Source organism: Delphinapterus leucas, chromosome 7, assembly GCF_059928025.1.
Source record: "Delphinapterus leucas isolate spDelLeu-1000000601 "Yukka" chromosome 7, BTC_Dleu_Yukka2, whole genome shotgun sequence".
Lineage (NCBI taxonomy): Eukaryota > Metazoa > Chordata > Mammalia > Artiodactyla > Monodontidae > Delphinapterus > Delphinapterus leucas.
In genome coordinates, this window is record NC_143135.1 from 62,546,348 (window position 1) to 62,571,820 (window position 25,473).

At 41.8% G+C, this 25,473-nt stretch overlaps 1 protein-coding gene across 4 annotated transcripts in view; it reads right to left on the reverse strand.

Annotated features, from left to right (window-relative positions):
- Positions 1-3,567: 3,567 nt before the first annotated feature.
- The window catches only part of LOC149748753 (uncharacterized), a 43,575-nt gene continuing 21,669 nt past the window's right edge, over positions 3,568-25,473 (reverse strand). The window contains exons 3-6 of one of the 4 annotated variants that reach the window (XM_089914185.1): positions 25,252-25,366; positions 23,034-23,099; positions 18,247-18,332; positions 3,568-11,886 (exon numbers count right to left, since the gene is read on the reverse strand). In XM_089914185.1, coding sequence (XP_089770311.1) covers positions 18,307-18,332; positions 23,034-23,099; positions 25,252-25,366 — 207 coding nt within the window. In that variant the 3' untranslated portion in view covers positions 3,568-11,886; positions 18,247-18,306. Of the gene's footprint in view, positions 11,887-18,246; positions 18,333-23,033; positions 23,121-25,251; positions 25,367-25,473 lie in introns of all 4 variants that reach the window. The other 3 variants (XM_089914182.1, XM_089914184.1, XM_089914183.1) reach the window with 3 other exon arrangements.

A 25,473-nucleotide genomic window follows, 5' to 3' on the forward strand; every position in this document is an offset into this window, starting at 1 on the left:
AGAGGGCCTTTTGAGTTATTATGTACAAAATAGGAGAGACATATTGAAAGAGCTTACCTTTGTGTCTAATACTCTGCTTTCGAATTCAAAGCACAATAATTACAAAATGTTGTCATTACTACTGACTGGGGGTTTTATCCCCTATTCCTTTTCAAGTACAGAGGGATCTTGAGTAATCATACATTTCAAGAATGGAATGTCTGGTTAAAATGAAACATAATCCTGGTCTATCCTTTGTTTACTCAGTTGTTCATTCATTCATTCATATATTCATTTCATATTACAAATATTTACTGAGTGAATGTCTGGTTAAAATGAAACATAATCCTTGTCTATCCTTTGTTTATTCAGTTGTTCATTCATTCATTCATATATTCATTTCATATTACAACTATTTACTGAGTGAACATTATGTACATGGTATATTGCTATGAGGAATTCAAAGATGAACCAGATTAGTGTCTGCTGCTGATTCTCTTTCAAAAATATATTCGTTTATTTCTTTGCTTATTACACTGGACATCACAGGCAGCCTGATATAATAAAAAAGCCCTGGACCAGGGGTCATAAGGCCCAGAATCTAGTCCTGGTTTTATGAGTTATGTGAAATGAGCAGGTCTCTTCAAATCCAAATCTCAGGTTTTTTCATTTATAAAATAGGGAAGTATAAATATACCAGCTCTGCCTATTGTGAAAATAAGATCATGAAAGTGGTAATCTACAAATGACCATTTCTTACTTATTAAAAGACACTGCATTAGAAGCCAGGAGACTTGGCTTCCTTTCTGGATCCTACTAACAACACACTGTGTGGTTTTAACCTCTCAAACCTCAGTGTCCTTAAATTAAGAGGTTAGACTGCATAGATTCCAAGATGTCTTCCTGCTCAAAATCCCATGTTTTAAGAGTTTATGATTTAAAGCAATCATTCTCTGAAGATCAGCATTTGTTTACCAGAGTCATAATTTTCATATCAATTCTCTAGCCATAGATCTTATAGGATTTAAAAGTATGAAGCACTAGACACTTCCCTGGAAATTGTGCCTATTTGTTTGCAGAAAAATCTCTGAATCAGCTTTTTTTTTTTTTTTTGTAACAGTGTTTTGTCCTCTTTTTTTTTTGTTTTTTTTTTTGCAGTACGCGGGCCTCTCACTGTTGTGGCCTCTCCCGTTGCGTAGCACAAGCTCCGGACGCGCAGGCTCAGTGGCCATGGCTCACGGGCCCAGCCACTCTGCGGCACGTGGGATCTTCCTGGACCGGGGCACAAACCTGCGTGCCCTGCATCGGCAGGCGGACTCTCAACCACTGCGCCACTAGGGAAGCACGTCCTCTGCATTTTTAAAAAGCCAAATGGAAGTCGACAGAAAGTAAAGAAATTAAAAACAACTGTTTTGGGCTTCCCTAGTGGCGCAGTGGTTAAGAATCCTCCTGCCAATGCAGGGGACATGGGTTCGAGCCCTGGTCCGGGAAGATCCCACGTGCCGCGGAGCAATTAAGCCCAGGCACCACAACTACTGAGCCTGCACTCTAGAGCCCGCGACCCGAGCCGCAGCTACTGAAGCCTGTGTGCCTAGAGCCCATGCTCTGCAACAAGAGAAGCCATGCAATGAGAAGCTGGCGCACCACAAGGAAGAGTAGCCCCTGCTAGCCGCAACTAGAGAAAGCCCGCGCGCAGCAACGAACCAACGCAGCCAAAAGTAAATAAATAAATAAATAAATTTTAAAAAAATAAAATAAAAACAACTGTTTCAATCACCAATTGGTGTGTAGCAAACCACTCCAAAACATAGTGGTTAAAACAATGATTTACTACTTCTCATTACTCTGTAGGCTGGGCGGTACTGCTGCTGTTCCCTCACTACTACCTGGGATTTCTGAAGTGGCTGCATTCAGCTGAGAGCTCAACTGAGGCTGGAACATCCAAGATGGCCTCTCATCCTCTGGGGCCACTCTCCACATGGCCTTTCCTCATCCAGTCTTCTAAGTCCAAGCTTCTGAAATGGCAGCTGAAGCCCAAACATTACAAGAGACAAGCCCCCATGTGCAACTATTTGTGTCATGCTTGGTAATATCCTCTGGCCAAAGCAAGTTTAGTGGCCAAGTTCAGAGTCAATACAGGGGATCTGAATATGTGGAGGCATGTTTCATCAAGGACCACCGAGGTAATAGTCTACCACTACAACTTCCATTTGACCGAGTTCTAGATCTTATCCCCATCTCTCACACTTCTGCATAAATCATTCCATTCTTTACTTCTGTGCCTTGTTCATACTTCTATTTCTGCATATGTCACACTCCACTTTAATCATGTTTATATTTCCCACCAAAATGGGAGGTACTTGTACAGAGAAGAGACAGTGTCTTATTCCTCTCTGAATGTCGATCATCTATCAAAGTGTCTCCACATAGGGGATACTTAATTAATAATATTGAACCACCAAACTGAATTGTTTGGAACTTCACCAAATGTCAAGAGTAGAGTGCCCCTTGGGCTTCCCTGGTGGCGCAGTGGTTGAGAGTCCGCCTGCCGATGCAGGGGACACGGGTTCGTGCCCCGGTCGGGGAAGATCCCACATGCCGCGGAGCGGCTAGGCCCGTGAGTCATGGCCGCTGAGCCTGCGCGTCCGGAGCCTGTGCTCCGCAATGGGAGAGGCCACAACAGTGAGAGGCCTGCGTACCGCAAAACAAACAAACAAAAAGAGTAGAGGGGCTTCCCTGGTGGCACAGTGGTTGAGAGTCCGCCTGCCGATGCAGGGGACACGGGTTCGTGCCCCGGTCCGGGAGGATCCCACATGCCGCGCAGTGGCTGGGCCCGTGAGTCATGGCCGCTGAGCCTGCGCGTACGGACCCTGTGCTCCGCAACGGGAGAGGCCACAGCAGTGAGAGGCCCGCGTACCACTAAAAAAAAAAAAAAAAAAAAAAAAAGAGTAGAGCGTCCCATTTCAGATTGCACAAGGGTGAGTATTCCTAACCTAGGTTCTTTATTTTCACTAAACTCTATCTGAAATTTACCATTTCTTTCAACTGGAAATGTATGCAACAAACCACAGTAGTACTATCGGTAGATGTGGGAGTTTTTCACCAACAGAAACCTCAAATTTTTTAATATCACATCACAGCTGACTTGTCACAAATATTGTACATATTACAACTTTTTAAATAATTTGAACAATGCTTAATATAATTGGTTTTCTTTGTAGTCCCAAGTACTTTACTTTATTCCATTTAGAAATATTATTCTAGGGAGTACATGGGCTTCACCCCATTGCCAGGGCTTTCAGAAAAGGTGAAGAACCCCTGATTAGAGTGAACATATGACTAGGGAGAATTTAATACCTTTGGAAAGACAACCCCCCTCCTCCATCCCACTAGAGCCACGTCAGCACTACCTTGTTAGAAAAGCAAATTTTCAGGCTTACCACAGACCTTCTAAATCAGAAACCTGGGGTTGGGGCCCAGCAATCTGTGTTTCTACAAGCCTTCCAGGTGATTCTCCAAATTCTTGCAAGTTTGAGAACCACTGAACTAGGGAAAACAGTAGTGAGTTGAAACTGAGCAATACAAGGGTAGCTGAAGACCATTTAATCAATCAATAAGTATAGACAGATACCTCCTATTTCCTCAGCACTGGGAAAAGTACTGTAGGAAAATGTTCTATATCTTAATTTGAGTGATTATAATGCAGATGTACACATATATAAAAAGACTTTAGGCTCTACACTTAAGACTAGTGCACTTTACGTGTTACATGTCAATTTTAAAAATAAGTATACATAAGAGTGTAATACATAATTCTTGTCTTCAAGGAACTTTTTTCTGTTCACTTTAGAAATCTACTTATGCAAACATTTGTTGAGTACCAGAGGTGAGCTGGATAGTAAGTGAATGGTCAGGCATGAAATCTGTCCTCATGAAGTCCTCATTCTAGTAGGGGAGTCAGAAAATAAACAGCGATTATGAAACAGTGATAATGTCCATTATAATAAGTACCACTAAATAATTACCATATTTCATTGATTCTAACATGTCCTTTTTTTATAGCTTAACATTTCTGAAATCAAAAGGTGTCTTACATTCTCTAGTTGCCAGTTTAATTAGAAGGGTTTTCCTAATGGCACATAAAATAATGGTGCATCTTTAGTTGATGGCATCTTAGATTTTGTGTAATTTGATAAATTCTAAACTATTAAGTATCACAGGTGTTCAAGGATATGTAGATCTATAAGCATTCCAGGATTCAAAAAGGGTTTCAAGAAAGAAATCAGATTTGTGGTTCCCAGAGGTAGGAGGTGGAGTGAGGGGAATTGGATGAAGGAGGTCAAAAGGTACAAACTTCCGGTTATAAGATAAACAAGTACTAGGGATGTAATGTACAACATGATTAGTATAATTAACACTGCTGAATGTTACATGTAAATGTTGTTAAGAGAGTAAATCCTAAGAGTTTTCACAAGGAAATAACATTTTCTTTCTCTTCTTTTGTATGTATATGAGATGTTGGATGTTCACTAAACTAACTGTGGTAATTGTTTCACAATGTATGTAAAGCAAATCATTATGCTGTACACCTTAAACTTATAATACAGTGTGGTATGTCAATTATATCTCAATAAAACTGGAAGAAAACAACAAGAACTAGAAAAAGGGCTTCAAGGGCAAGGAGACTTGAGCCTGGTTGAAGGAAGAGTAGGATTTTAGAGAGAGGAGGAACAGCAGGGGCAGCTGGAGGTGAAGCACCCAAGGGGGAAGGAGAAGCTGTGATGAGAGACAGCTCTGGGTGAGACAGAAAGGGGGAGCGTTAGGAAGCAGAGGGAGCTCAGTGGCTAAGAAACTGAAGTCAGATTCTAAAAGGCCTAGAAAATTGAACAGATGCAGTTAAAAATAAGGAGCAATTGGGCTTCCCTGGTGGCACAGTGGTTGAGAGTCCACCTGCTGATGCAGGGGACACGGGTTCGTGCCCTGGTCTGGGAAGATCCCACATGCCGCGGAGCGGCTGGGCCCATGAGCCACGGCCGCTGAGCCTGCGCGTCTGGAGCCTGTGCTCCGCAACAGGAGAGGCCACAGCAGTGAGAGGCCCGCGTACCACAAAAAAAATTAAAAATAAGGAGCAACCGAAGATTTCTGAGCAGAACAAACGGTTAAGTCCAACACTGGTATACAGAACAGACTCAGCAATAGAAGCCATATGTATATGCCCATTTTCAATGTTGGGTCAATGTTGTTTGAGTTTAAAAGAAGGAGACACACTGGCTCAGGGCTCAGGGAGGTTATGAGCTGACGGCAGAGCCATGGCAAATACAAGAGTACTGTACACATAAGCATGTGGTAGAGACAAATGGGCCAACACTCAACCACTCCCCCAGACCCAGTGGGAGGGCACCCCACTGGGTGTTAGTCTCTCCAGCAGCCAGAACTGAAGGACCACGCTAGACTACTGTTGAAACCAGAGCTGGCCGTGCCAGCGTTGTGCTGCTGACTGTTGTCCCCTCCCCACTTGCCCCAGATGCTCAGAGACTTGTTTATTGGCCTTCCTTTTTGAGGAGGCCTCATAGTCATCCCCAATTCATTCATTTAATCCTCACCACATCCATGTAAGGCAGGTGTTACCATCTCCATTTTACGGGTAAGGCGACTGAGGATCAGAGAGGTAAAGCAATTTGCCCAAGGTCACAGAGCTAGTAAATAGCAGAGTTGGGATTCACACCCTCTTCTGTCTCCTCTCAAAGTCTGTGCTTTGAACAAGTACTCTCTGTGAGTCTCAGCCCTAACCAGCCTGTCAGATCAATAGTTTCAGACCCCCAGGTATGGAAGCTGGAATTAGTACTAATACAGCCTGGGTTTGGTGTGCCCCCTGTGCTCACCAAATTGCAGCCTTGTCCCTAGCCCCTGTTATGCTTGCCTGTCTATAAGACTGGATCTTACCGTAACTTTCTGCTTTGCACTTTAGTTACCCTGCCGGGCGGGGAGCCTAGCCTGAATCCCTGACCCTTTGACCCTCTCCTGCCAGTCTTGTCCTCCCAGTCATGATCCTGCTCCAAATTAGATAACCTCCTGCAACCCCAATCTTGTTTCTTGCCTGGATCTGACCACCACCACTGTCTGTAAACTGCTGCTGGGCCCCAATCCCTGACATCTGATTTCCCCCAGTTAGGTCAGGTCATGTCTAAGGCTCCAACCTAGAAACTAGAGCTGGGCTTAGACTGAGATAGAGCTGGCCAATAGCTGTGGAACACAGAGGTAAGAAGGGATCCAAGGAGAGTATCTAAGGATGGAGGCAAAGAGGGGAAGCAAGAGCCAGGCCAAAGAAGTATCAATTGCAGGGAGGCTGGCAGAGGGGGAACCAGCCAAGAGGGGGGAAGACTGTAACCACAGCCAACATTACAGAGGAAACGGGTGCATAAGGAAGGACAGAGGTGAAGGCAGCAACAACTTCCCAAGCATTTAAATATGGAGACAGGGCTTCTGATAGGGGCTACCAGTGTATAAGGTCGCAAACTGGTTCAGACACCCAGAACTGACCTCCTTCTGGCTCTGTTTAAGCCCTCAGGCACTATCAAGGATTGTTGGTTGCTGTGACCACAGTCCAGCCCAATCCCAGCCTCTTCCGTCTCTCCACTTTCATTCATTCATTCACTCATTCAGTTAAACATCTGACCCTCCACTAGAATATAAGCTCCATGCAGGCAGAAACACTGTCTACCTTTTTTCATCATTTTAAGGCCTAAAACCCAGAACAATGTCTGGCACGTAGTAAGCACTAGCTATCAATTAGTTGAACGAATGAATAATAAATGAATGTTTGGAAAATGTGTTGAATTCTAGAGTATTTTCCGAGTTGTGACAGTAACCTTACTTAGAGTGCCAAGCACATGTTGCCTACTGATATTCACCAACAATAAAATGAGAGATTTGAATAGGCTAGCAGCCATCAGCGTGTGTGGTCTTCTGTCAGACACTTAATACACTGAGATCATTTAAACATTTCTAAGAGACAAATAGCACATGGACTTGAGAAAAAAAATACACTTTAATTAGTCAGGTTTTAGAACATCTAAGACAAAATAATTTTTTTTCTTTTAAGTTTAGAACTAATTTGTGGTCAATATTATCAATGCTACTAAACATTTGCCAATGATTTCAAAAGAATTTGCAACAAAGAATGCCTGCAATTTGCCAAAAATTATACAGTCAACATTGTAGGCAAAAAAATTATGGAGTTTGACCACAAAATTTTCTAGACTTGAATGGAGTCCCAAGAGGAAAATATTGATGCAAAGCTTTGAAATTTTACTTTGTATTACTTCTTAGGGCACTAGATCAGATAAGACTGAAAAGTTTTCAAGATGCAGGTAAACTCCACATAAGCCCCAAATCATCTACGTACTGACTTCAGGATGCTGTTGTCAGTCAGGTTGGAGCTCTATGGGTCACCTTCATGTTCAGAGTAAACAAATAACGATCCTTGGACTTGTACAGAAACAATGGCAAACCCTGAGCGGGGCTTTAACTTTGAATTAAAGGAAACCACGAGCCACCAAACTGCTGACCATGAACATGTTTACATTTTATCTGATGGGGGGTGAGTGCAAAAGAGTTTGAGTGACTTACAGAGCTGTTGCCCATGGTGTGTGGCCAAGGGAAAGAGGACTGGGGGATATGCAATAAAAGGATCCAGCTACACACAGTTAGAGGCTCAGAAGGTCCAAGGCAAACTTGAGCTTGGGTTGGGCAGGTATGACTGTCTGTTGGGTATGTGAGTGGAGGGAAGGGACGCTTAAGTAAATAACAGGTGTCAATCAGAGTGACATAGGGTCTATAGAAGATTGCTGAAAGTCTGGTTTATGATCATCAAAAGTATCAGTCTGAATATGGGGAATGGTTGACAGAATTTTGTTAAAGATTTCTCACTAAATGTCATACTGAATGTCTTGGGGTCGAATGGATTGCGTTGAGTAACATACAGAGAAAATGTTACAACCATCAGTGAGAACTTGCAATGATACATTTCAATACCTAAATTGAAATTTAATTTCAATTTCAATACCTACATTTCAATTTCAATTTAATTTCAACCTAAATGCTAAATTCTGCCATTCTAAGTAAGATAAAGCGGTTGAGGCAGCAGCAAATATTACCCCTCCCCCTGCACTGGGTAATTCAATGGGAATAAATGAGCCAATAGGAAGTAAGCTCCTTGCTCACCAAGGAAGCAGGCTAAGAGGGGCAGGGGGAGGACTACAAGAATTCAAAGCCGTGACCACAGACCAGGGCTCCCGTGGTCTATGTAATGTCTGTCCTGTGCAGATGACTCCCTCAGAGTCTATTCCACTCTTTCTGCTCTCTCCAGAGACTTGACAGAGACGGGCAGAGCTGAGATGCGATCTGGGATGAGTCACATCATGAGCGCTACTGTCTGCTACATCCATTCATAGGGAAAGGATGCTGGGACCATTAGGTATACTGCCGTGGCTAAGAGGTCAAAGAATGAAGTTTGCATATATCAGTGCCACTTCCTTCTTTGTTTACTATTCCTATTACATAGCTTATTTACTTTTTGAAGTGTCTGATGCTGACTGTGAAACTCAAAAGAACCATGAGGGTGAATTATAGATGAAAGGGAACATTCCTCTGGCTAGTTCCTAGAAGCTATTTTGCAACATGGAGCAATGCTTTTTATTTCCAGGCAAGTGGACTATCTATAGTCCCTAACTGGGGGATGTGTGGATGGGGAGGAAAGAGTTGGGTGCATGATTTCTAGCCAAGTTGTCTGGGGTTTGGAGCAGGGCTCAGCCTAAGCCAGAAACTGAAATATTAGGCAAGGAAACTGAGGCAGAAGCCCAACTGTACAGATTTTGGCAACACAAGAAGATTAAGGAAATGATGCTCAGAGTCAGAGAGCTGAGAACTGAAATCCAGGCTGTCATTCCCCATGAGTGTAACCCTTGACAAGTGTCAACTTCTCTAAGCCTGTTTCCTTATGTGTAAAATGGGGATAATAATAATCTCATAGGTATATTGTGAGAACTAAGCTATATAAAGGATATAGGCTAAAAATAAACACTTCTTTTCTATTAGATTAAAAGCTCCCTGACAAAACCTGAAGTCAACAGAAGGAAGGAAAAAATAAAGATCATAGAGGAAATAAATAAAATAGAGATTTAAAAAAATAGAAAAAAACCCCAATAAAACCAAGAGCTGGTTTTTTGAAAGGATAAACAAAATCAACAAACCTCTGGCCAGGCTCACCAAGAAGAAAAGAGAGAGGACCCAAATAAACAAACTAAGAAGTGAAAGAGGAGAAATAATAACTGTTACCACAGAAATAAAAAACCATAATAGAATACTATGAACAATCATATGCCAACAGATTGGACAACTGAGAGGAAATGGACAAGTTTCTAGAAACATACAGCCCACCAAAACTGAATCGAGAAGAAATAGATAATTTGAACAGACCAATTACTAGAAGTGAAATAGAACCTGTAATTAAAACAGCAACAACAACAACAACAGCAACAAACCTCCAGGCAAACAAAAGTCCAGGACCAGATGGCTTCACTGGGGAATTCTACCAAACATACAAAAAAGAGCTTATATGGATCCTTCTCAAACTCTTCCAAGAGACTGAAGAGGAGGTAACACTCCCAAAGCCATTCTATGAAGCCACCATCACCCTGATACCAAAAGCAGACAAAGACACTACCAAAAAAGAAAATTGCAGGCCAGTATCTTTGATGAATATAGATGCAAAAATTCTCAACAAAATCTTAGTAAACTGAATCTAACAACACATAAAAAAGATCACACACCACGATCAAGTTGGATTCATCCCAGGGTCACAAAGATGGTTCAATTTCAACATATACAAATCAATCAATGTGCTACATACACCACATCAACAAGTGAAAAGAAAAAAACTGTATGATCATTTCAGTAGACGCAGAAAAAGCACTTGATAAAATTCAACATCTATTCATGATGAGAACTCTTACCAAAGTGGGTATAGAGCAAACTTACCTCAACATAATAAAAGCCATTTATGACAAACCCATAGCCAATATAATCTACTCAATGGTGAAAAGCTGAAAGCCTTCCCATTAAAATTTGGCACAAGACAAGGATGCCCACTCTCATCACTTCTGTTCAACATAGTACTGGAAGTCCTAGCCATAGCAATCAGACAAGAAACAAATAAAAATTATCCAGATTGGAAGAAAAGGGGTAAAACTGTCATTATATGCAGATGACATGATACTATATATAGAAAACCCTAAGGACTCCACACAAAAACTACTAGAACTGATAAATTCCGCAAGGTATCAGGATACAAGGTTAAGACACAGAAATCAGTTGCATTTCTTTACTCTAACAATGAAATATCAGAAAGGGAAAGTAAAAGAACAATCCCTTTTAAAATCACATCAAAAAAATAAAATACTTAGGAATAAACCTGACCAAGGAGGTGAAAGACTTATATGCTAAGAACTATAAGATGTTGATAAAGGAAACTGAAGATGATTCAAAGAAATGGAAAGATTCCCTATGCTCTTGGATTGGAAGAATTAATATTGTTAAAATGGCCATATTACCCAAAGCAATCTACAGATTTAATGGGATCCCTATCATATTATCCATGACATTTTTAACAGAACTAGAGCAAATAATCCAAATTTATATGGAACCATAAAAGACCCAGAATTGCAAAAGCAATCCTGAGGAAAAAGAACAAAGCTAGAGGCATAACCCTCCCAGACTTCAGACAATACTACAAAGCTATAGTAATCAAAGGAGTGTGGTATTGGCACAAAAAGAGGCATATGGAGCAATGGAACAGAATAGAGAGCCCAGAAATAAACCCACACTCCTATGGTCAATTAATCTTTGACAAAGGAGGCAAGAATATACAATGGAAAAAAAGCCAGTCTCTTCAGGAAATGGTGTTGGGAAAACTGGACAGTCACATGTAAATCAATGAAGTTAGAACACTCCCTCATACCATACCCAAAAGTAAACTCAAAATGGCTTAAAGACTTAAATATAAGCAAGACACCATAAAACTCCTAGAAGAGAACACAGGCAAAACATTCTCTGACATAAATCATAGCAATGTTTTCTTATGTCAGTCTCCCAAGGCAACAGAAATAAAAGCAAAATAAACGAATGGGACCTAATCAAACTTAAAAGCTTTTGCACAGCAAGGGAAACCATAAACAAAATGAAAAGACTACCTATACACTGGGAGAAAATATTTGCAAACGATGTGACCAACAAGGGCTTTATTTCCAAAATATATAAACAGCTTATACAACTCAATAACAAACAACCAAATCAAAAAATGGGCAGAAGACCTAAATAGGCATTCTCCAAAGAAGACCTACAGATGTTCAACAGACACATGAAAAGATGCTCAATATCGCTAATTATTAGAGAAATGCAAATCAAAACTACGATTGAGGAATCACTTCACATCAGTCAGAATGGCCATATCATCAAAAAGTCTACAAATAATAAATGCTGGAGAGGGTTTAGAGAAAAGGGAACCCTCCTACACTGTTGACGGTAATGGAAATTGGTGAAGCCCCGACGGAGAACAGTATGGAGGTTCCTTAAAAAACTAAAAATGGAGTTACCATATGATCCAGAAATCCCACTCCTGAACACATACCCAGAAAAAACTCTTAATTCAAAAAGATACACAGGGCTTCCCTGGTGGCACAGTGGTTGAGAGTCCGCCTGCCTATGCAGGGGACACGGGTTCGTGCCCTGGTCCGGGAAGATCCCACATGCCGCAGAAAAGCTGGGCCCGTGAGCCATGGCCATTGAGCCTGAGCGTCTGGAGCCTGTGCTCCGCAACAGGAGAGGCCACAACAGTGAGAGGTCCACGTACTGCAAAAAAAAAAAAAAAAACTGGCATTATGCATATTTTTCAGGCATCACTATAAAAAGCAACCATCAATTCTGAAATGGGGATGTTTCCTTTTGTACTGTCAAAGCAAGATGAACTTTCAGCAACTATTTACATTTAAGGAGTGCAGTTTCAGCAGTGATGTCATTGACATTTGTCAAACTGCAGTTCAAATCTCAATTAAAAAGAGAACTGTCTGAGAAACAATTAAATTGTCCTCAAATAGAAGCCAAATGATGGAGACAGATCCCTTTGGTTAAAAAAATAATTATATTAATCAAACTTCATCCTAAATAATAGAGCTATTTCATGTATTTAATTCCACTCGTTGGTGGCTTAATTTTTTAAAGAAAACAGCCTGATTGCAATATAACTGCCATATAATAAACTGCACAAATTTTGACATATGTATGCACCCATGAAACCACTGTGCTGGCTTATTTTTGAAAGCAATTCTACCTAGTTTTAAGTCTATATCATTTTAAAATCCACTTTCTGGAATAATCCATTAATTATCACACTTATGCAGTGATCCATTATGGGCTAAAGCTCTTTACATTACTCCCTATTTGAAATGGCTATATGAGTATATTCCAAAGTGCATACATGTAAAATAATAAATACATTCTAATCCCCAGAAATTATGAGGCATGTCTTACAAATAGTAATAAAAGCTACCACTTATTTAGCATCTATCATTGCCAAGGTCTATTTTGTAACTTTTTACATACATCATTTGTAACCCTCACAACAATCCTATGAGATCAATATTATTAACTCTATTTCACCAGTGAGCAAATTGAGATTAGAGACATTCAGTGATTTAGAGACATTTACATAGTTAGAACATGACGGAACTGGGAACTAGATTCATCCCACTATGCTAATATTTCCCAAACTGTTAATTTATTCAACAAGTATACGCCAGGCTCTAGGTTAGATGTTGGAGATATAGTATTGAAGGTCATGGTTCCCAACATCATAAACTTTACAGGCAGGGGTAAAGAGATATGCCATTTCATTGAAATATGTTCTGACATATGTATACACCTTTGAAACTGACAGCACACTGAAGATTATGAACATACCCATTACTACCATAATAGTCTTATGATCCTGTGTAATTCCTGCCTCCTGACCCTACCCTGCCCACGACAAAGCAACCATTGATCTGCTTTCTCGCCCTATACATTAGCTTGCATTTTCTGGGGTTTAACGTAGATGGAATCATACATATGTATTATTTGCCTGGATTAATCTCTGAGTATATTTGAACTGTATTCAATTTTTAAAAATCAGCTTTACTGAGGCATAACTTACAAACTCACCAATTTTAAATGTAGAATTTGATGAGTTTTGACACATGAATATCAGCAAGTAATCACCACTACAATCAAGATACAGAGCATTTGACGAGGAATATTTTAAGTTTAGACAAAATTTTACCCTTAAAAGCACAGAGTTTATTAGTTTCAGAGAAAGTCAAGTGCGGTACACATGGAACATTCGTGCATTATCCCAGGAACACACCAAAATCAATGCCATTTTGCCTCCTTTTTAAACCTACACAGCTATGGGAACTTGCATTCTTGATTGTTTACAGGGAACTTTTATGATTGCCTATTGCTCTTCTTACAAACACCCCTTTGGCGCTTTAGGAAATAACTTCAAAGAGAACATAACAGGAAGGGGTATACTTTGATTCATTCACCACAGTGATTTCTCTGTCCCCAGTCAGCCTAGTGACCCACAGTGGAAAGTTTCACACAGCTCAAAAGTTTCTGTCAGCCACGCTATCTCAGGCTTCTTTCCTCTCTTTTTGTTCCCCAGCCTCCAGTCTCTTCCCATTCCATCCCTGCCTAAATATCACTGTTCCATTCATTTTTCTAAAGTCTTGCTTTTGGCATGCTGGGAAACATTCCGCGGCTCTACAGTGCTCACAGGATTAAGTCCAAGCTCTATAAGGCCACCTTTGTACGCTCCACCTGTTTGCACTCATGCTGCTGAGCAGCTGGGAGCCAGCTCCCGGGGCTGAACCAAGCTGCTGCCCGGCCCCAGCAAAACGTGTGGAGCGTTTGCGTGTTCCCTGGACCCAGCACGACGTGTGGAGGGGACCTGGGTCTAGAAAAAAGATATCGGGACTGTATTTGCTGCAAAGGGATAAAAATGAACATCCTAAGCTTTATTTAGAAAGCCTAGTAAGGCCCTTAATTGGCATTGTTAAGAAATTTCAGTGATTTATGTGAATATAGGGATTCAGATGTAACAATAACTTAGAGGGTTTTTTGCTGCATGTGTAATTTCTCTGTCAAATACAAAGCATGCCGTGACTGGGTTACTTTCTGAAAGGATCACCATATTTCATTTATCCACACATTCACTAAATATCTCTTGAGCACCTATTACATATCAGGCTCTGTGCTAAGCCCTGGTGGTATATTGGTGAAGCAGAGAGGTATGATCTGCACCCTTACAGAACTAACAGATTAGCTGATGGGTCACTACAGGGTAAAGAGAACCACAAAGCAGAGATAAAATGCTTTCTGGGAGCTATGGTAGACACTATTGCCCTGCCCATATCCCTTAGCGCTCACCAGGCAAGCCAGAGGCTTCTTTCCACCAGGGACTCTCAGGCTGAGTGAGAACTTTTCTGGCCCAGGGGAACAGGAGCTCAGCCCTTGCGTGGTGCAGGCCGTGATTGCTGGGGAATCAGTGCCTTCAGGGGCAGCCCTAAACCAATGGCAAATGAGGATTGAGAGTTAACTACCCGGCTTCCACCCAGAGCACCCTGGCAACTCTGAGGTTGTTCCATGCTGTCTTAGCTTGAGCTGCCATTAACAAAATGCCATACACTGAGTGGCTTAAACAACAGGAAATTTTTTTCTCACAGTTCTTAGAGGCTGGATGGCTGAGATTAGGGTGCCAGCATGCTTGGTTTCCGGTGAAGCGTCTCTTCCTGGTTTGTGGGCTCACGTGACCTCTTGTGTGGAGAGAGAGAGAGACAGAGACAGACAGAGACAGACAGAGAGACAGAGAGATAGAGAGAGAATTCTCCGGTGCCTCTTTTTGAAGACACTCATCCTATTGCATCAAGGCCCCACCCTCACCATCTCACCGTAGGGCCTCCTTGATGTTTAATTACCTCCCTATAGGCCCTATCTCCAGACACAGTCACATTTGGGGTTACAGCTTCAACATACACGTTTTGGGGGAACACAGTTCGGTCCATAGCATACACTGTCTCCCAGAGTTCTCCACTGAGGCTGAGCCCCAGTTACCCATCTCCCAGTAACTTGTTCATCAATGCATGCTGAATTGGCTTCTTTTCCTTCCCACCTCATTTCCCCATCCTCCTACCAGAGCTCCCTGAGACTACCTCCTAAATTAACAACTTGCACTCAAATCTCAGTCTCAAGGTGTGTTTCTGGGGGAACCCAACCAGTGACTGGAGCACATAGCAGGGAACCTGCCCTAGACCTGGGGGGCCTGGATTTTAGAAAGCCTTACCAGTTGTGTCAGTAATTTTTTCCTGAGGGCTCTGTGGGAAGCCAGTTAAGGTCTTAAGCAAAGGAATGAATCTCTGGAAGAACGTGGAGAAAGGATTAGAGGAAATAAAAAGTAGATTCAGGGCAACTAGTTGGGAACCTATTTCTTCAGTCAATAGGAGGAAACTGTGACCCGGATTAGGGAGAAGGCAGTGAAGACGGAACCTGACATGGTGCTTAGCTCAAAGCGAGCTGCTCAACAAATATTTTTGATTAAAATTAATGAATGGGTTCAATCTACCGAATTTCTAGGTAGCCTGACAGAACTCGAAGGTTGATTAGGTCTAGGGTCTGGGGAAAGGAAAGAGTTGAGAATAATTCCCATCTTCAGGCTTGAACAGCTAAGTAGATGCTGGTGCTATTGACTGAATATGGACACAGCCTCGAGGAGAAGGGGCAGGTTAGAGGGGGTAGGAGATAATGAGTTTGGGGCATGATGTGCCTGTGATACCTCTAACTGACGTTGAGTAGGCAGCTGGGTGTACAGGTTTGCAGCTGGGTCAGAGAGGCATATTTGGGTCCCACCAGACCAGCCACATGGGAAATATGACTCAGAAGAGCTCCACTTTTCCTACTTTCTGGCATTCCCTCTAAAATAATATTTTAGAAGGAGTATGATGGAGAATTAATATTTACTGAGAACCTACTACGTGTCAGGAATTGTACCAGGCATTTATTTAATCTTCCAAACGGCCCAGAGAGGTATGCAATATTATCTCCATTTACAGATGAGGAATTGCGGTGCAGAAAAGAGAAGTAACTTATCCAAGGTCACACAGCTGGTAAGCAGCTTCAGAAAAACTCTGGACTTACTCCAAATTTCATGTTCTTAAAGAAAATAAGATCAACAAAGTGTGGTTCTGTATCCTATGTCTCTCAGTCTCTCTAGACACCACAATGAGCAATTCGCAAAGTCAAGTGCATTCACTAGAAGGATCTTTCAATTTCAGCACCCAAAGACTTCTCTCCGCAGCGCCCTGTTGAGCTACACATCCCTCATTTGGACAGTTCTCTCTCCAAGTGGTCCCCCTGCTGGTGACCCTACTGTGTACAGCCCTAACTGAAGTCTCTCAATTTTTTTTTCTTGTGGTACGTGGGCCTCTCACTGTTGTGGCCTCTCCCGTTGCGGAGCACAGGCTCCGGACGCGCAGGCTCAGCGGCCATGGCTCACGGGCCCAGCCGCTCCGCGGCATGTGGGATCTTCCCCGACCGGGGCACGAACCCGTGTCCCCTGCATCGGCAGGCGGACTCTCAACCACTGCGCCACCAGGGAAGCCCCCTCTCTCAATTTTTGTCTCTGGAAATTTTTTCTTTTTCTGGAAATATCTTCTAAAAGGAATCACATAATGTGGTCTTTTGCAATGGTTTTCTTAGCTAGCGTGCTGTATAAAAGGTAAAATATTTAGTATTTTTCAACACCATATGAAGTGTAGGGAGTAACCCAAAACCTCATTATTTCTTTTCATTTAAAAATACAGCACACTACCTTGGATGTGCTAATATTGATTTATAGTCCTGAAAATGTCCCAATTATTTTCCCTTCTGCAAACAAATACTTTTTTGTAGATCTGCATTAAACTTACACATTTCTTTGGAAAGAATTGACATTCTTCAATGTTATATATTTTCTCTTCAGGCACGCATTTCCTTTCCAATGCAATATACTAAGTCAAAAGTTTTGAGAACTTTAAAAAAACTATTATTTAGGTTTTGAACATATGCTAGCAGTATGTAGTTAAACCCTTTGTTCTTTTTGTGATATTTTTATATGACACATTTTCCCATAGTCTATTCTAAATCAGTGTTTCTGATAGACAGGAAAGCTACTGAATTGCAATTTTAAAATTTGGAAAAAAACATAGGGAGGTTCTTCAAAAAATTTAAAATAGAACTACCATAGGATCCAGCAATCCCATTTCTGGGTATTTATCCAAAAGAATTGAAATCAGGATCTCAAAGAGATATCTGCACTCCTGTGTTCACTGCAGTGTTAGTCACAATAACCAAAATATGGAAACAACTTCAATGTCCATTGATAAATGAATGGATAAACAAAACATGGTACATTCATATAATGCAATATTACGTATCTTTAATGGAAGAAGAAAATACTACCATTTGCAACAACATGGATAAACATGGATAAAGCCAGTCACAGAAGGACAAATACTACATGATTCCACTTATACAGAATATCTAAAATAATCAAGCTCATAGGAGGGGGAAATGGGGAGCTGCTATTCAACAAAGTTTCATTTATGCCAGATGCATAAATTTTAGACATCTGCTATTAAATATAGTGCCTATAGCTAACAATATTGTATTATACACTTAAGATTTTGTTAAGAGGGCAGATCTCATGTGTTCTTACTACAATAATAAAAAAATCAAGGGGGAAAAAATTATATGAATACAGTCCTTAAAAGGTGGAAATTATTATCTATACTGCCCTATTCTCCAGATATGAGGTAGTGTTACTCCATGAGAGAGTGGCACGGACATCTATACACTACCAAGTGTAAAATAGATCGCGAGTGGGAAGTAGCCACATAGCACAGGGAGATCAGCTCCCCCTAGAGGGGTGGGATAGGGAGGGTGGGAGGCAGATGCAAGAGGGAGGAGATATGGGGATATATGTATACGTATAGCTGTTCACTTTGTGATACAGCAGAAACTAACACACCATTGTAAAGCAATTATACTCCATAAAGAATAATAAAATAATAATTCCTTTCATATGTTTGCTGGAGGCGGAGCTTCATAGACTACTTCCTGGTGTGGAGGTAGGCATCTCACCTGAGTCATAGAAGGCTCCAGAGATTAGGCAAGCTGATAACTTGAACCAGGAAGATGAGGTCATTCTTTTTGCCAGTCGCTGCAGTCTGGCAAAAAAAAGGCAGATCCTGAGACATTTCTTGGACCAGAAACTAGACCTAAGGCAGAGGCTCTTAGGCAGAAAAAGATTGGAACTGTGGTCATTGGAGTTCATCCTGGAAATTGTCCCCATCCTGACTTCTCCCATCCTCCTCCACACTGGGGCCAGAGTGAACATTTGTTATCATAAAAGAGCGTGGTTCAGAGGACCCATCAGGATCTGCCCCTTCTTGCTTCTCCAGCCTCCCCTCTCGCTCCTTTCTTCTCTCTGGGACCCTATGATCTAACCATTAGTAAATTTCTTTCAGCTCCATGAGAAACTCATCATGTTCATTTTCACCTCTAGGCCTTTGTACATGCCCAGGCCTCTGTCCCAGCCCCTCTCACACCCTCCAAACTGACTCATTCCTGCCCGCTGTCAAAACTCAGTTTAGACCTCACTTCCTCTAGGAATTCTTCCTTGACCCTCAAGGCTGGGCTCGGTTTTCCCTTAGCACTCTGCTTCTACCCCTGTTCCAGGGGTTATCCAGCTCTGTTGCAGTTGCCTATTAATTTGTCTGCCCCTCCCTCTTCCTAGACTGAAAGCTCCTTTAGGCAGAGACAGAATCTGTCCAACATCTGCCCTCATGAGATACCCCAAGTTAGAACTGCCCAGTCAATTTGCTCCGAAATTCCTGATGCATAGAAACCATGAGATAATAAGTGATTATTGTTGTCTTGAATCACTAAACGTTGGGGTAATTTGTCATATAGCGATGGACAACTAATGCACTATCAAAGCTCAGTGGCTTAAAACAACCGAATCTCAGATTCTGTAGGTTAGTAATTGGTGATCTCTTGCTCCTTGTGGCATCAATGAGATCAACTCAGCAACAGTCAGCTGAGGCATGGGCTGGTTGGGAGGATCCAAGGTGGCTTCACTCACAGGCCTGGCACTTTGTGGGCTGGAAGGCAGGACTCAGTTGGTTAACCACAGAGCCTACACGTGCTCTCTCTAGCATGGTCGTCTCAAAGTAGACTTTTTACGTGGCAGCTGGCCTCCCTCAGAGCAAAAGAACCTGGAAGAAGCTGCATGAGTTTTTATGACCTAGCCTTGGAAGTAACATAGAGTCATTTCTGCCATATTCTCTTGGTTGAAGCAGTCATAAAGACCACCAGATTCAAGAAGAGGAAACAGAGACCTCCATCTCTTGATGAGAGGAGTTGTCAAATAACTTTAGCTATTTTTTAAATTAACTTTTAAACATATAATTTATATACAATGCACCCATTTAAAGATAATTTGATGAGTTTTAACAAATACATACACCACCACTGCAATCAAGTTATAGAACATTTCCTTCATCCTAAAAAGTTCCCTCCTGCCCTCTTGTAGTCAATCCCCTCATTCCCCCCATCAGCACTAGGCAACCAGTGATCTGCTTTCAGGATTTTCTAGAAGTTCATGTGATGTAGTATATAATTTCTCACACTCGGCTTTTTCACTTAGCTAAGTTCTTTTGAGACTCATCATGCTGTTGATGGTGGGTCAAAACATAATCTCCTCTATGAGTTTGTCACCATGCCTGCTTAAAGGTGATGTAAACTTTTCCCCTCAAGAGAATATTTTACTTTATGACTTTTTTTTTTGGCAAAACACCAATTTAACTGTTTCAAATTTGTCAGGAACAAAGTTTTTGGATAAGAAGTTATAGCAGGGCTTTTATATTTCTCAAAAATAACTTTGGGGCTTCCCTGGTGGCGCAGTGGTTGAGAGTCCTCCTGCCGATGCAGGGGACGCAGGTTTGTGCCCCAGTCCGGGAAGATCCCACATGCCGCAGAGCGGCTGGGCCTGTGAGGCATGGCCGCTGAGCCTCCGCGTCCGGAGCCTGTGCTCCGCAGCGGGAGAGGCCACAACAGTGAAAGGCCCGCCTACCGCAAAAAAAAAAAAAAAAAAAAAAGTAACTTTGTTGTCAGTAAAAGCTCTGATTTACTAGAAGTTTGAACTGGTTTACAAAGCCAATGGGTTAATCACTAGCTTGTGTTCCTAAAAATTATTGTGAGATTTAATATTAATACATTTAGTTGTCTTATGGTCTATTTGCAGAGGTAATGAAAATAGATTTTAAAGTATAAAATGCTTAGCAACAGAACATACCAAACAAGTTCTTTGTGTTTTTGCCAAAATCAGACAACATATTTGGCTTTTTCTACCACAGAAACTCTCCTGCCTCTATTTCTGCCTCATTCAACATGGCAAGGCTAACAGAAAATCAAGGTCAAATAAGGAAACTCTGCAAATGGTTTTTATCTGGCTTCACTGTTTGACCACAAACTGGCAAACACCATAAGAAAAACTGCACAGGAGATAAATGATAGGGTAAAAGTACATTTTTGACCATGGGCCCAGGCTGTAGCAAAAGAAACTGTCCTAAGATTTATAGAAAGTGATTTAGGAATGAATTCAAAGTACTGAAGAATCACAAAATTGTTTTTCCATTGAACAGCAACAAAAAAATCCCCATACTTTAAAAAATTTGTGTGGTGGCTTTTTTTTGTCCCTCTTGCATCGAACTCTATTCAATAATTTTACCCCATATCCCCACCTGTTGTTATTATTATAATTGGCCCTAAAGAAATATATAACACTAATAGAATAAAGGGCGGTTTGAATGAGATAGGAGACATAAATGATCTCAAACTGGCTAGGTTTTGGACGACTTTTTACTGATGAGAAAAACTACCTTAACCAAAGGTAATTAATATTTTTATTCACTGCTTCAGTTCCCTTCCTTAAGTTCTTAATATGTATTAATGTAACAGCATTAATCATAAAACATATGAAAATGTATTTTTTTAATCAAATTCAAGAATGCCAAACAGGAGACTTATGCAGAGAGTGGAGGCCCTAGAGAGCGCCTCATTTTTGTCTTCTGGGGACAAAAGGATGAATAATTGACTAACTAAGTGCTCTCAGGATGTAAGAAATTGTCTTGAGGCAGAGAATGAGAACGAACGCAGATGAGGAAAAGAGGAACGTTAGCGGTGTAGGTGTGTGATATTTTTTCCCCCTGAATTAGGAGAGAGCTGCCAAAAGTGGAAACAGAGGGAAAGACAAAACCTATACTGGTTTTCTTAAGGTTTAGAAGCAAAAAAGTAAAACGAGAAAGAAAACAAGCCGGATCAAGGACTTTTAAAGCTGTAAGTTACCTTATAAGCATTTAGTCCAGGGGTTTGCACTTCTGTTTGGAGTTAAAAGAACTCTTACACAAAACAAAAGTAGACAGGAGAAAAGCTGCCCAGGTGGAAGGGGCTGGTAGGGGTGGCGGGGGCGCGCTGAATCCCCGTCACGCGCACACATCCCAACATCGTAGGATGCTACGCGCTGCTTGAAAACCACAGACCAGTCCTGACGTCTCATTTTACAGGGGAAGAAACAAGTGAGCGTCTTACGGTCACAACACAGAGCCCGGACGTCAAGTCTCGACACTTCTCACCACTTCCCGGTTTGCCACTAGAGGGAGGCAAGCTGGGCGAGCGCGCCTTGTGGAGTAAGCTGGGTGGCTTGCCGCGGTGACAACCCCGCGGGAAGAAGGTGGGAGGGCGCGGTACCCTCAGGGAGGCAGCGCGAGACCTCGGCCTGATTGTTCCCCTTGCTGCCACCAGGTGGCGCGCCTGGCCCGCCGCTCGCGGCTGTTTGGTGGTGGGCGGGGGAGGCCCTAGCTCGCCGGTCGCCTTGGAAACGGAGGGCGCCGCGGCGACGGCTGTGGAGTGAGTGGGCCTGGTCCGCCGGCCCGACGCGAGTACTACTTCCGGACCCGTTACTGTGTATCCGCACCTGGAAGCCGTCGAGGGGAGGTCAGAAGGCTGCCTAGCCTCCTCGCTCGGCCCCGAGTCCTTCCAGTCTGACACTTAAGACTTTACGAGCATCTCCGCCCCACCCCAACAGCCCTGCTGCTTACTCTGCCGCAAAATGGTCCTGTGGTCCCAACCTTCTGGGGTCCCGCGCCGGGCGAAATTCTGGGCGGTTAGGAGCCGCTGAGAAGGATTCTCATAGGCCGACCCTTCCTTTTCACCCAGGAGACACAGAGGGAGGAAGAACTTTTGATCTGATCGGAATATTAACCCATCTCTTTTTCCGCCTTGCAATAGAACCCCTGGATACATTGCTTATTTGCCTTTCTAGGTTTTCAGATCTGAATTTGATTCAGGTTTGCCCTCACAGTCTCTAGCACACAGTAGGTGCTCAGTAAACTAATGCCTTCCATTTGTATGGGGCTTTATCACTTGACAATTTTCCAAAGCATTAGAGCCTCATTAATAACTCCGACAGGAAGTAGGAAAGATGGAAGAGAAACTGAGGGTTAGAGGGGGTTAGAGACCTGTCCGAGGTTATAAAACTCCCTGGTGGAGGAGCTAGGTCTAGACTCATCTTCTTAGTCTCTTCTCACTGAATTCCCAGTCTGGTGAATGCCTTTAGAATGAGTACCCCGCAAACCCTGGAACCCTTCTCCGTACCAGCACAGAACCCCTCCCACTGCAGGTACCTTATAAGTGCTCCGTGTGGGCTTGATGGCGTTTCACCCTCACCCACCCAATCCATAGGCTGGTTTCAGCTTTTTGCCCTGGCTGCTTGGCAGCATCCTTCTAAACAGGACACTTGGTTTCTTTCTTTTATTAACTTGTTAGATTTGTATAGCGGCCTATTTGTTTCCTCATTCTCTTCTTACCCCATAATGCTCTGCTGGGCGGAGAGACTTGATGAAACCGTTGGGAGGTGGGAGGAGATGTCCCATCTGAGAGGGAAGAAAAGGTTTCTGTGAAGGCAGAGAAGGAAAATAAGAAGACTGGGTGTTTATCAGTGTGTGTAATAATTGCTCATGGATTTCCTTTCCACCAGCCCCAAGACCCAGCCCCAGTTGGTCGTCTTTATTCACCACTGCTCTTTGAAGGAGAGAAGGCTTTTTGTTCTCCTCCACCATCAGAGTGTAAAGGTACTGCATGTCTTTCCATTATCCTTACAATATTCTCTTCACAGTTATGTTTCTTTTGTTTTTTGACACTTCTAAAATTGAAGGACAGTAGGAGTTGAAAAAAATGTAGTTCCGGTTGCTAGAAAAGTTAGTGTAATATACTGCTTTTCCAACTATTTGTTATTAGCAATTCTGGATCAAAAGACACCAATTTTTAAGCTAAGAATCCAATATAATTTGAGATCTGTAGTTCCGAAATGTGCCACTAACCAAAGGATTTGTATTGGTAAAGAAAATACATGCTAATGTAATGCACATTGTCAGTCATGCAAGTGAAAATGTCATCCATCTAGATATTTTTAAATACCTAGATTTGAATGTATAGTTATTTATCATATCTCAAAACTGGCTCTATCTTACATTTTAAAGCTGTTTGGGGCTATATATACATAATCTATACAAAAAGAGATGGGTCTGAAATTTTGTAAAACTAACTGTTAGGTGATATCACTACTAAGAGGCTTTAAATGCATTCAGGGGTTTGTTTTTGTTTTTGTTTTTTTTAACACGTGCTGGAGAGCATTTCTAAAATATTTTCAATTGTATTGAAAATGTGTTCTAGCCGAATTGAGAATTTGAGTTTAAAAGTTATTTTACTTTCCAAATTCAGGGTATATACAACGTTATGAGCAAATAAATAGGGCCACTAGGAAAGAAAGTGAGCATGCATTATTTATTTGCCAGTCAGTCATTTACATCAGACATTTATTGAACATCTAGTTTGTGCCCATGGGAGATGCTGACCTATGTGCCAACATCTGTGTTTGAATTCCCAAAGATATGAGTTGCTGAAGTAGTTACTATTCAGTATTTAAGGAGTTATGTTTTGCTGAAGATGAGTGCCTTGATAGTTAGACGTGTGCCTTTTAAGTTTGCTCTTTAACAAAGGGTCTTGGAAGTACTTCATTATTATTGTTGTTGTTAGATTTACATAATGTTATAGCTTGTTAATGGTAAAGCCATGAATACACTTTAAGACTTCCGGCACCCATATAGAGACCTTTTAACTAAATTGTGCTGTCAACCCCTGATGGAATCTTATTCAGAACTTTTGTCATTACTAATGCTATTAAGTAAACATCTTCCATTTTAATCTACATTTATATAAAACATTAGCTAAAAAACAGGATCCATTTCAAACGTCTGGAAAGGTATTAGGGCAGAATTGCCACCCCTCCCAGCCTCCACAAGATTTGAAAGGAGTCGTTAGGAGGCTTCTGGATATTCATGGCTCCACAAAGTCATGAGAAAAGTCATTAGGAGCTTTCTAGGTATTGAGCCAGGATCCTGAGACTGTGCAGGAAGGGACACACTCCTTGTTTTTTGGGTAATTTTGCAAAGTCAAGTAAAGCATTATGGGATAACAGCTCATTTGAAGAAGATGGCTACTATATGTCCCTTTCTACTAAATAGACTTCTTGCTTTTCACTGAGAAGCATTTGGGGAATATTTTTTGAAACATTTTCTGACAGAAAATGATTATGAAATAGTCTCTGAAAAGGCTGGATACCTGAGTCCTTCAAACCCACCCTCCTCACCTGCCCTCACTATATATAGTGTGTGTTATTGATGCCCAAACAGAGTTGGGAGAGGAAAAACGGACACGCACAAAAGGTCATGCCCTGGGCGAAGATCTCTCTAGCATTCATTACTTGTATGGTTTTCTCAAGCCTTTTAAAGTTGCTCTTTTTTTTTTTTAAGTTCTGCTGGAGTATGCTTCAGTCTGAGTAGAGATCTCACCTCTTCTACATTTTATAACCAAGGGCCAGGAAAACTGCCATACAGAGAACAGGCACTAAATAGATGTTTGAAATTACTGACAAAGCCGATTAGATGTCTGTCAGGAATTATTTTAAGTGAAATCTTCCTGGAAGGTAATTACGTTACTTTGTGACTATTTTTCTAGAATTCTCACCTTTTGCTGAGATAGAAATCCAGGACTTCCCTGGAAATCCAGTGGTTAAGACTTCGCCTTCCAGTGCAGAGGGTGAGGGTTCAATCCCTGGTTGGGGAGCTAAGATCCCACATGCCTCAGGGCCAGAAAACCAAAACATAAAACAGAAGCAATATTGTAACAAATTCAATAAAGACTTTAAAAAAATGGTCCACATCAAAAGAAAAAAGACATGCTGAGATA